The following is an 11,593-nucleotide window of genomic DNA, read 5'->3' on the forward strand; positions in this document are numbered from 1 at the left end:
AGGGCTACCAACCTCTTCTTTGTGGGAGTCAAAACAGCACCCCTTGAGAGTCCCCAGGGAAGCAGTGCCCGCAGGGAGGGCCAGTTTAGAAGAAGAGGAGGGCCCAGGTAGGGGAGGGACGAAGGGGGGGGTCAGTGACCAAGGAGGATGGAGACCTCCTGGGTTTGTGTGCAGAAAACAGATGGGGGCTGGACTCTGGGCACTGCCTGGCAAAACCAGGAACAAGGGGTACGGCAGGTTCATTCCTCATGGTTAGTCTCTGAAGAGGGTGGCCCCTGGGCCGAATGGACACTGGCTGGGCAGGAGCCACACAGCAACCTCATAAGGAAGGAACTCTTGTTCCCACTTGACAAATAAGGAAACAGAGGCACAGAGTCATAGAGAGGTTAAGTAATTTACTCAAGGTCACGGAGCATAACCACGCATTACTAAGTGATTATTAAGTGATAACTTCGGAGCAGAGTTTTGAACCCTGTTGGTCTGACCCCTAAGTGCTCTTGTCCATCCTGCCTGGAACAGCCAAGGTGGGACTCCTTCCCTCCAAAAAAACCAAAGCAGCTCCTTTTCCCACCCCCGTCGTAGGAAGGAGAGCGACACGTGTCTTCCCCCCAACTGTGGTGTTTCTGACCATTGGAAGGCCATTTTCCCCCAGCACTCCAAAAAGGCGTGGGGGCTGGCAGCAGGCTGCCTGCAAGGCCAGACCCTGAGCATTGAGGACACATCAGTGTCCAGTGGTCCAGTGGTCAGAAAGCATTGAGTAGAAAAGGAGTGGGGGTGACCATGGTGGCCTCCAGGAGGAGGTACCATGCCCTGCCCCTCCTGTTGGTTTCCCAGACCCCACATAAATCCCCAGGAGGGGCCAGGCTCCCTCTGCATGGCTGAGATTGGCTTTCTTCCCAGCCCTGGTGAAAGAGAGCAGGGGGGTAGAGCCAGATTTAAGGTGACTCAGTAAAACAAAGGAGTGTGGGGGCTCCTGCACCTGACTTGCCTGCCCCACTGAGTTCTGAGCTCTTGGAGGCTGTGGGCTTAGCAATTCTTGGATCCCTCCAAGGTGAGCCCAGCACTGTGTCCACAGCAGTCTGTCAATATTTGCAAATTAAATCTGGGGCCCAGCCCAAGAGCTCAGGTCTGTGGAGCCAGACTCTCTGACTCTGAATCCCAGCCCCATGCTGTGCTAATTTTGTGACTTCCAGCATACCACTTAACCTCTCTGAGCCTCAGTTTCCTCACCTATAAAATGGGAGCAGGGCCAAGGGCTTTGTGCTTGGTTTAATGCTCTGCTGCCCCCATTTTGAAATTCTTAACCCAATTTTGAACAAGGGGCCCCGCATTTTCATTTTGCACTGGACCCCACAAATTCTGTAGCCAGTCCTGAATGCGCGTAATATTATTATCTACCTCAGAGGATTGTTGCAAGGATTAAACGAAATAATCCGCCTAAAGTGCTTAGCAAATGAGGAGCGCCCAAGGCTCCTTGCTATTTGATCATCCCCAGTGCTGCGTGTGATGAATGAATGAAATGATCGAATGAGTGAGAGCCTGGGGAGCATTTGGAAGCGAAGGTCCCAGGCTGAGGGGGCTGTACGGAAAGTGGGAGCATTTTTGCACCCCACATTGTGGAGCAGTTGTTTCCACGGGAGCCGGTGACTCGCGTTGGGGTCCAGACAGGCCGGCACGTCTCGCAAAAAGTCCACTTGCTGAGAGCTGAGGACGTGGTTCCCGTCCTTATTACGGGGGTGTGCTCAGGCCCCCGGGAGGTCGTCAGTCTCTAACTCCTGGAGCTGCAAAAGGTCTGCGGAGGCCGGAAGCCAGGACCAGCGTTTTCTCAGGCCTCGGGGCGGAGTCTCAGCGGTTCAAGGCTTCCCCGCCCGGTCTTTGGTGGCAGCCCCGCCCCGGGGCGGGGCCCAGCGGCGGTGCACGCCGTGGGGGGGGCGGGGCCTCGCGCGCATGCGCCAGCCGGGCGCTCAGAGGAAGGGGTTGGTGCCGGCCTGCGCGGGTGGGTGGGGCGGCGCGGTCGACCCCGACGTGGGTAGCAGCGGCTGTGGCAGGCTCGTGGGCGGCGGCGTGAAGGCGCCGGCCTGCGGGAAGACGCTGACCGAGGCGGGGAGGCTCACGCCGGCTGGCACGCTGCTGAGCGGGAGGGGCAAGGAGGCGCTGTAGGTCATGGAGCCCAAGGGCGACCCGACCGGTCCGCTGGCCGCCAGGCCCAGCGCCGGCGACCCGCTGCGCATCTGGTTCAGGGTCGGCCTGCCCTGCTCTCCCCCGCCGAACGGGTTGGTGGGGGATGGAGCGCTGAGACCTGCAGAACGAGAGTGGGTGGGGGGTTTGGAGCGTTGGGGAACAAAGCCCTAAAATGAGAGGGGGTCAAGATCTGAGGTCTTAGAAATAGGGAAGAAGAGTAAGATTCAAGGGCAGGGGCCAGGCTTTAAAAGGAGAGATGGAGAGAGCAGGGGCCTCCAGTGTTGAGACCTGGCAGAGATGAGGGAGTGTCCTACCTGTCAGGAAGGGGTTCCGGGTCTTTGCAGCCTGGGGCACCTTGACTAGTGAGTCAAGGTTGACCAAAGAAGAGGCTGAGGGGCCCAGGAAGGACTCAGGGGTCCGGCAGCGTCGGGCCTCCTTGCTGGGCTGGGCTAGCGCTTCTCCCAGTACAGCCAGGTCAAAGGCATCTGGCTCCTTCATGCCATTTTGCTTGGAACTGGGGATGAGGTCTCCAAACAGGTCCAGCTCTGGAATAGAAATGATAGGGTCACTGGTAGGGAAAGGGATTGGTCACTCTGTGGGAGGAAGAGCACAGAGAGGCCAGCTCTGAGTGGGCCCCCATTCCCCAGAGCTGTATCATCCCCTGCCTCCTGCTTACCCACAGGACTGCTTGGCTTCCCAGAAGGCAGGTTCTGGGCACACTCCAGACCCTCCTTGGTCTCTGTGGATACGGGAGGTTTGGCAAATGGGTCAAAGGTCGAGGTACCACTGAGAGCTAGTCAAGGAGGAAGAGGCAGATGAGATGGGTTGGCAAAAAGGGCAGGCACTGGTCTGACCCCTTTCCAGGCAAGCAGCCCTCAACACAGAATTGGCTGCCCCTTGCCACTGGAGGGAGGGGGGACCCAGAAGGTCTCTAGCCCCTTACCCACACTCTCTGGCCCCCCACTTACCAGGTGTGTCAGAGGTCTCCACTGAAGCCCCCCAAGGGTCGGCCCCAGTGTTGGGGAGTTTGTGGTGGGGGGACTTCTGTGTCCAGGGGTCTGTGGTGGGCAGTCCAGCAGGCAGCACTGGGGTCCGGCCCCAGGGCTCAGAGGAGGAGAGCACGGGGGGCAAGTCCCAGGGCTGGCCTCGGGACAGGGCACTTCCTGAGGGGATGGGAGACCAGGGGTCTGCAGAAGGCCCCCAGGAGGAGCCACTGGGCTCTGTGTTCGGCCTGAGACCTGAAATGGGAACAGTACAGACGTGACCACATGCCCACCCTTACCCCTAGTCCAGTGCCCTTCCCAGTGACCTGGAGCAAGTTGCGAGGCCAAGGGACCCATTTCATAGATGGGTCTGACTCAGGACCACCCAGCAAGCCCATATTCAGCAAGTTATTCAAGGACCCTGGACCCCCAGGCATGGGCAACTGGGGCCACCTTCCCAGTCAGGGACCGGCTGGGGCAACAAGGGAACATCTCTGAGTTTCCCATTACCTGAACTCTTCAGACGTGCTCCCCCATCCCTCACTATGACCCCATGTCACAGCGGAAGCTAAGGCTCAGGGAGGGGAGTGACTTGCCCAGTGGCTCTCAGCTATGGGGAAGGGGTTGCCAGCAAGTGGCTGGGAAGGAAGGGGCTCTCTGGGGCTGGCCTGGGAGCCCCTTGCAGCCCTGCATGCCCACCTGGGATGTCCCATGGGTCAGCAGAGCAGTGTGTGGAGGGCGGGGCCAGGGCAGGTGCGAAGATGTCAGCCAAGTCCAGGACGGAGGACTGTGGAGGGGAGAGGCAGGTGGCTCAGAAGTGGGTGGGGCCCAGAGGGAGGGTGGGCCCTGACCTGTCATCCTAACTCCAGCTCATTCTCTGCTTTATTCATTCCACAAACATCTGTTAATGATCCTTCACCATGGTACAGTGCTTTCCAGTTTATAAAATGTTGCCTCATCTATTTGGTGCCTGATTTTCATAACAACCCTGTGTGGTAGGTAGGGCAGGTAGTAGTGTGCCCATTTTACAGATGCATTATCTGAGGTCCAGGAAGGGGAAACAATTTGCCTGAAGTCACACAGCCAGGGAGAGGCAGAGCTGGGATAGAACCCAGGCCTGCCTGACCCCTTCCTCGGTTGTCCAGCTCCTCAGACCATCGGTGGTAAAAGACAGATTTTATGACAAATCTACCTTCCTAAGTCAGTGTCCAAGGGAAATTGGCCACAGTGAACATGGGCAGAAAGGTGCAGAGACACCCCAGGGGTAGCATGGACAGCTTTGGAGGATTGCCTTGCTCCCAACAGCTGGCCACTCCCCTCTCTTGGAAAGTATGTATATGAGCCCAAGATGTTTTCAGCACCGTATGCCTGAGTCCACCTCCCGTCTGGATCCGCAGGATCACATAATCCTGGAATGTCAGAGCTGGAACTGTCCAACATGCCCACTGTACAGAGGAGGAAACTGAGGCCAAGACAATGACATGCCCCAAGTTATAAAGTAAGTGGCAGAAAATCCAGAACCCAAATCCAGGGGTCTCAGATCAAGATTCTTTGCATCCCACTTTGCTGTCAGCTCAGTCACCAGCCCATGTGGTGTGGGGACCCGGGGCTGCCACACCCCTTCCACCCTCATTTTCATTGAATAAACACTTAAGTATTGCTTACTATATACCAAGCACTGTTCCACACTCTTTACAAATATTGACTCAATTCATCTCCCAGGCTGCCAGCCCACGCCCCCTAGCCCGCTCCTACCTGGCTGGTTTTCAGCTTCTCCTCTTCCTTTCTCTGTTCTCTTTCGGGCTCTCTGTCCTGCCAACGGCGGACTGCGGCCCCAGTACCATTGGCCGTGGGAGAGTCATCTCCCCGCCAGGACCTCACCTCCTGCAGAAGGCACAGAAGGAGTGAGGAGAGCATGAGCAGCCCCGCGTGGCCTTGAGGCGACCTGAGCTGCAGTCAAGAAGAGTGCAGGGTGGGAGGTGGCCGAGAGGTTAGGCGCAGCGGGACCACCAGGAGAAGCGGGAGGAGCCTGGTTAGTGCCTGGGTAGCACCTCCACCAGCACCAGCACCAGCACCAGTCCAGGAGGCTCGGCCCACTACCTTCTCGTGCTCCTGCTGGCTCAGGCGCAGAGCCAGCTGCAGCTGCAGGTCCTCGTCCCTGTGGGAGGCTGGGGGGACCGGCTGCAGGGGAGGAAAAGAGGGGTGAACTTGGCCCAGTGCTCCCACTCCTGGGCCAAAGGGCAACACAGCCCTGTGCAGTAAGGAGGTTGGAGAGAGAGAAATGCCCACCCTGAGTGGGTGTGGGCAGCCTGCCCCGAGACAGCACTGTGGGTGTGGCCTTCTCCCTGCCTGGATCTGAGACAGCCTAAAAATCAAGAAGATTGATCCTTTTCTTCAGGGTCCCCTGAGTGCCCCCTAAGCCCTGCTGTCTGAGGCCCAGCTGCTTCCTGCCCGGTCTGCCTTGATGCACAGAGGTGACGGCAGAGAGGATGGTATCAGGGAGGCTGTCGCTGTCCCCCAGAGGACAGCTGGTGGGGGGGCAGTATATCTCTGTGTCTCCTGTGTCCGTCGGCACACTCGCCCCCTTCCCCTCCATGAGGCGGCAGCAGCCCCACGAGACACACAGGTACCTCCAACTCACTACACTCTCCCTGCCCTTTCCAGGCCCAACCAGAGAAGACTGGAGGCGGGGAGGTGGAGCCTGCAGGACCATCCCAGGGCCTTGTGCTGCCCTGGGGAGCAGGCCAGGGCTTTGGGTCCCAAAGTGGGGGAGCCTAAGAGTCAAGGCTGTGAGGCATTCGGCGCCTCTCCTTCCTCTTCCAGTCCCCTCCTCATGCCACCCCAGCCCAGCGGTAGGACTTCCAGGGCTGCCCTGGGAGGGGCCTCACCTTCTCGGCCTCCTCACGGCTCATGGCCAGGGCCAGCTGCAGCTGCAGCTCCTCTTCTCCTGACGTCTGCGGCCGGGCCTGCTCCAGGTCGGAGGTGTAGCGGGGGGATGAGGAGGAGGCTGCAACGACCATCGTGGCTTCCATAACCCCACAGGTGCCCACGGGCTCCCCCCACCCCCGCCAGGAAGCCAAGGCTCAGAGAGGGAAACGGGGAAGGGAACAACCGGCAGTGAAGGGCCCCCGGGGCCAGACACTGTGTGCCTGCACTCTGTAAGGTTTCCATTCCACCCCCGGGAAAGATTCCAATCCCGCCTTTACAGATGTGCAGACGGCTCCAGGGGTGCCTGGCCAGGTCCTGTAGCAAGACTCGAACCCGGTCCCCACTCCAGCTCCTGGATTCTTCCAGCTGGGCCCCATCCAGCTTGGGGTCAAGTGGGGATTGGGGGGTGAGAGGCTCCAAGCAATCAAGGTCACGGCCCTCAAAGCCCTCAGCACACTGTCAAGGGCTTCATGAAAGGAGGGCCATTCTGAGTATCCCTCAGATCAGGGAAGCCCCCACCGCTGTGGGGGGTGCAGGGGGAGAGGCAGGAACTGCTCTGCAGCTGCCTCCGTTTTCAAAGACAGTGCCCTTGAGTTGGGGGATTAGGGGAATGCCATGTGCCATGTGTCCAGGCACAGGGCTGAGGGCGTTGCTGGGCCTGGTCTCATTTAGTTCTCCCATCTAACAATTGAAGTAGGTAAGATTATCCCCACTTTACAGATGAGGAAACTGAGGTTCAGAGAGGTGGTTGTCCAGATCACACAGCTTGGAAGGAGCAGAATAAGGTTGCTACTGGACTCCAGAGTCTCTGCTTCTACCACTATGCCATCCTACCAGACAGCTAATTAATAATAATAACAAATATATAATAACATTATGGTTTACGCCAACCTGTTAGGCACCTACTATGTGTTGGCATTGTGGCTTGCCTGTCACATTCCTTATCTCACTGAATCCTCGTGACATCCCTCGGAAGTAGGTATCATTGTCCATGGCTTGGGGTGGCAGAGCCAGCATTGGAAGTCAGGCCGCCTCCCTGTCCCCAGCGACACCCCTGGGGCTCACTCACAGTTGTAGGAGGAAGGGGAACCACGTGAGCGGCCGTAGTCATCGCCGTGGCGGCGGCTGAAGCCCAGCTGCCCGCTGCCGATGCCGGAGCCCTCCAGCGCCATGCGCTCCTTGGTCTTCAGGGCGTGGGTGCGCTCCTGCCTGAGGCGCTCCTCATCCTTGAGCAGGGCCATCACCTGCTTGACCTTCTCGCGCACGTTGACGCCCTGGTCCTTGCCGTCGCGGTCGATGTACTGGAAGTCCTTGAGCGTCTGGATGGTGTAGAGGTTCTCGCGGCACTGGTGGGCCACCCGCTCGGAGCCCGTCTTGAGCAGGTAGTCCAGCAGCGTCAGCGCCTTGTACACATGCCGCCAGTTCTTGCCGCTGTCGTTGAGCCGCCGCCACAGCATGCCCATGACCTCGGCGAAGGCCACTGTGTTGAAGGTCAGGTCGGCAATCTCCGACATGAGCGAGCTGGGCGGGCCCCACGGGTCATTGCTGGTGGCCTCGCGCACCTTGATCTCCGCCTCCGAGTAGTTGTGCACGATGTTCTTCACCTGGCGCCGCAGCGCTGAGGTCGTCATGGCTGGGGACGTGGAGATGGGCGGCCCCCGACCCAGCCGGGGGTGGAGGGCCTAGGGCCACCGTTGCACGGTCACGGTCTCCAAGGATGGGCCACCGTCCTCTCAGCAGGGCGGCTGTGTCCTTGGGTTCCACATGGGTCTGAGGAAGAGAGGGTCTGGAACTCAGGGGCAATGGCCCGCCTCGCTGGCCACTGAGCCACCAGCCTAAGGTCTAGCCAGGGTGTCCCCACTGCCAGGAACAGCCTTCAGCGGGCTCTTTTTATTTTTCTTATTTTACTTATTATTCAGCAGGCACTTCTAGCTTTGCCGGCTTATTTATCTTCACAGTCACACTACAGAGATGCTGTTATTCTTATCTCCATCCACAGATGGGGAAAGTGAGGCTCAGGAAAGGATTAAATGACTTGTCCAAGATCACAGAGCTGGTAAGTGGGGAGCCAGGATTAACCCAGGCAGATGCACCCCACAGTCCTTGGCCTTTTCGAGGGACATGAAAGTGACCCCAGGAATGCCTGCCCGCCTCACTTCTGCTTGGCTACCTCTCCTGTTCTGCCAGGATCTAGCTTAAGACCTATCCTTTCCAATCTGTCGGTCCTCACTTTCCTCTCCTCTCAAATTGTTGATTTTTGTGGCTTGGTTCATTCAACACCTATTTCCTGGGCCCTCTCTGAGCCAGGCACGATGCCAGGCACAGAGCTCAAGTCCTGGTCCACCCACGTCTAGTTGAGAGGGTACCCACAGTCACAGTCCAGCCTGGGAGTACAGAGGACCACAGGCGTACCCAAGCTAGGAAAATCAGGGGAGGCTTCCAGAGGAGGTGAGGGCTGAGCTGAGAACTGAGATCCAAGGGGAAGGGTGAGGAGGAGTGAGGCAGCAAGGAGGAGAAGGGCAGCTGAGAGGGCATACTGTGAGCTGGGCCAGAGGCAGGAGAGGAAGGAGCATTTGGAGGAGGCTGCGCCTCAAAGAGATCTAGTCACCACCACCCCAGCTGTACACATGAGAATACTGAGGCCAGAGAGGGGACATAGTCTGCCCACAGTCATACAGCATGTAGGTGGCAGAGCTGGGACTAACACCTAGGTCTCCAGAAGACTAATCCAATACTTATTGTCAGCGTCACCAGTTTTGTAATTAATTCATCCTATTGCTTTATTGTCTCAGTCCCACCTTCTCAGCCAGAATGTAAGCTCCCTGAGGGCAAGGCCACTCTGGGCTCCCCAAACCCCTGGCCCTGGGCACATGATAGACCTCTGACATCCCAGCTGAGGGAGGATTGGGCCAGCCCACTGCCCTCAACACAGCCTCAGGACCAGGCCATCTGCTGAAAGCAAAGGCAGAGAAAGGCTCTCCCAGGGCTCTACCAGAAACCAAAACCGGAATCCCCCTGCCACGGCCGTTCCTCTGGCATGGGTGTACACTGGCATGGGTACATACCGGCATAGGTACATATGCACGCACACTGGCTGGACCTGCAGAGCCTGTACTTCACCCGTGAACCCCCCACTAACACCAACGCCCCTGAGACTGCACCTCTCAGCTCTACCCTGGGACTCAGCAGGAGAAGGAGCCTGTCCTGCCCTCCCCCCATCTCAACTCTCCCTCCCACCCAGCCCTGCCAACCTTGGGCTCAGTTCAAAGTGGCCCCGCAGGCCTTGGCAGGTTTCATCAGGGCCCAGGCGCCTGGGAGAGCTTCAGCCCAGAGGATGGGATCCCCTGGGAGACCAGGTGGGGTGGAGACTGCTGGTTGAAAGTGCTGCCTACCTTCTGTCTGCTGTCTTTCCGTCCAGCTGGTGGCAGGCCTTCTGTGGGGATGCCTCGGCCAGCACTCGTTTAACTTCTGCCCTCCCCCTCACTAGTGACTCAGACCTGTCTTTACCTTCCTAACCAGTGGTGGCAAGAGTCAAGATGAGAAATAATTGTGCCCTAAAGCCCGCCCCGAGTGCACGCCCCTCCCAGTGCTGGCCACAGAAACCAGCAGAACCAGTCAGGCATCACAACTCCACCAGCAGCCCTACCTGGGCCTGGCTGTCCTGGACCTCTTGCCTGGCCTGGGGTAGTGGGAGGGAGCCCTCAGTGTGGGCCCTGCAGCCCTGCCTGGACTTTCCTCCTGGAAGGTGGGCACGGAGGAGCCTTCTCTGCACACCTCTGCCGGAGCTGGGGGAAGGGAGGGATCAGAACCACCAGGGAGGTGCCTCGGACCTCCCTCCCCTGAAATTTGAGGGGGCAAGGTGGGGTAGAAGAAGGGGCCTGGTGAGGCCAAGGGAGCACGGAGGGGAGGGAGGAGGAAAGGAAGGAACACGGGAGGGAGCGGCTGGGAGCGCTGCCAGCGGTGTTACAAGCAAAGGGTTTTATCGAACACAATATGCCCAGAAATAAAAGGGAGTGAAACAGAAACCTAGCAGCCGATAAGGCGGCGGCAGCAGCAGCCCGGGCAGCCGGGTATGGAATTACTGCAGTGACCTTGAGCCAGACCCTGTCAGGTGGAGGGAAGGACACTGAGAAGGCAGGGCCCTGAGGCCAATTCAGAGATGGGGGAGGGCGAGGCGGCAGGAGGGTACAGGGCAGAGGAGGGAGGAGTAGGCTGGGGGTATGGGAGAAGGGCCAGCAGGGGGTGGGAAGGGCCATGGGGGGCCTGAGTCTCAGCACTCTCCTAGATATAGGGTCCCAGGGAGAACTTTACAGGGGAGGGGGCTGCTCTTTTCAGGGCCCACAGGACTGGGGGACCCGTCAAGACTAAGGAAGCAGATGGCAAGAACCCAGATCTGTAGAGTCACATGCATGAGTTGGTCCAAAGTCTGTGTGTGCCCCTACCAGCGTGCACCCCTCCCATCCTCTGTCCTCCATCAGGTCCAGCAGGAGAACTGGGGGGAGTGGCAGTGCCCTGCCTCCTGCTGCTGGAGGGGCAGGAGAGTGAGCTCTGGCCAAAGTCAGCCCTCAGGTAGCTGTGTCCTGGGGGCACTGGAGTTGGGTGGGGGCTGCCCTGAGGCTAGAGGTGCAACAGGGGCTGAGGAGGAGGAGTGGGCAGAGAGGAGCAGGAGTCTGTGGGGAATACCACCAAAGATGCTAGTCCCAGGATGGGGAGTGAGCCCCTGAGTCCCCCTTCCTGGGGGCTGCGGGCGGAAGCATCCAGGATGGCCCTGCCCTCCTCACCCCTCTCCCTGGGACCTGGCAGGGAGACTAAGCCCCAGCCTTCCATGCCGGGCACCACCGCGGATGGGAGGGGCCAGCTTACCTCCAGTGCAGGCTCCCTTGGCCCCAGCCCTGGGACCGGGACGATGAGCAGCCTCTGCAGTGACCCTCTGACCTGCGCGGCAGGGGGACGGCACGGCCTTGGGAGCCTCCCCAGAGCCATCCACCATGGACCCACGTCCTGGAGACCAGCCCTCTCCCAGGAGGCGCAGACCCCTTGGAAGGGGGGCCGCAGGGTTCCCAGAATGGGCTGCAGCTCTGCCTCTGGCTCGCCTGCTTTCTAAACGCCCAGCCGGCAGGCAGCACTCAGAGGAAAGTTGCTCAGCTGGCCCGGCAGGTCTGCCTCAGCAGTAACAGGACACAGGAGGAAGCGCAGGGCATGTTAACCCCTTCCTGCTGGCGGGGCAGACGCACCTTCAGAGCTGGGAGGCCTGCCTGCTGCCTGTCCCCAGGAGGTGCAGAGCCAGGGCCTGTGCTGGCGGCCTCCTTGCACCCTGCAGAGAGTTAACCCTTCCCCTGCCTCCTCAACAGGAAACAGGGCAGGGGGCCTCCAATACCCATCCCACCCCTACCCCTCCTCCTCTGGGCCAGGAGGACCATTCCCTGGGGCTGGCCCTTTGGTGGAGTTACTGCCTTCTGTAGGCTTCCAGCTGGCCCCCTCAACCACCCTGATGGGGGCAT

General features: G+C 59.3%; 1 protein-coding gene across 3 annotated transcripts; it reads right to left on the minus strand.

Annotated features, from left to right (window-relative positions):
* Nucleotides 1-378: 378 nt before the first annotated feature.
* On the minus strand, nt 379-11,232 carry EPN3 (epsin 3). Of its 3 annotated transcripts, none has more exons than XM_014790819.2 (10): nt 10,956-11,220; nt 7,162-7,862; nt 6,053-6,171; nt 5,265-5,345; nt 4,920-5,048; nt 3,864-3,951; nt 3,150-3,419; nt 2,858-2,974; nt 2,496-2,726; nt 379-2,299 (listed from the first exon to the last, which is right to left on the minus strand). In XM_014790819.2, exons 2-10 carry the CDS (start codon nt 7,721-7,723, stop codon nt 1,965-1,967), a joined length of 1,932 nt encoding a protein of 643 aa, XP_014646305.2. In that variant the 5' UTR covers nt 7,724-7,862; nt 10,956-11,220; the 3' UTR covers nt 379-1,964. The 3 variants fall into 3 exon arrangements, with proteins under 3 accessions (XP_014646305.2, XP_014646306.2, XP_087297114.1); XM_014790820.2 differs by lacking the exon at nt 10,956-11,220 and adding an exon at nt 9,485-9,622; XM_087440988.1 differs by lacking the exon at nt 5,265-5,345 and having other exon boundaries at nt 10,956-11,232.
* Nucleotides 11,233-11,593: the final 361 nt, after the last annotated feature.

Source organism: Ceratotherium simum, chromosome 16 (assembly GCF_057802395.1).
Source record: "Ceratotherium simum simum isolate JZ-2026a chromosome 16, ASM5780239v1, whole genome shotgun sequence".
NCBI classification, from domain to species: Eukaryota; Metazoa; Chordata; class Mammalia; order Perissodactyla; family Rhinocerotidae; genus Ceratotherium; species Ceratotherium simum.

Excerpts from the sequence above, each read along its gene's own strand:
- EPN3 (XM_014790819.2), bottom strand. The coding sequence starts at position 7,723 with ATGACGACCTCAGCGCTGCGGCGCCAGGTGAAGAACATCGTGCACAAC. Across the intron at positions 5,346-6,052 it reads GCCGTGAGGAGGCCGAGAAG|CCGGTCCCCCCAGCCTCCCA; the intron begins GTGAGGCCCCTC and ends CCTCCCCTGCAG. Across the intron at positions 2,975-3,149 it reads GGAGACCTCTGACACACCTG|CTCTCAGTGGTACCTCGACC; the intron begins GTAAGTGGGGGG and ends CTCCTTGACTAG.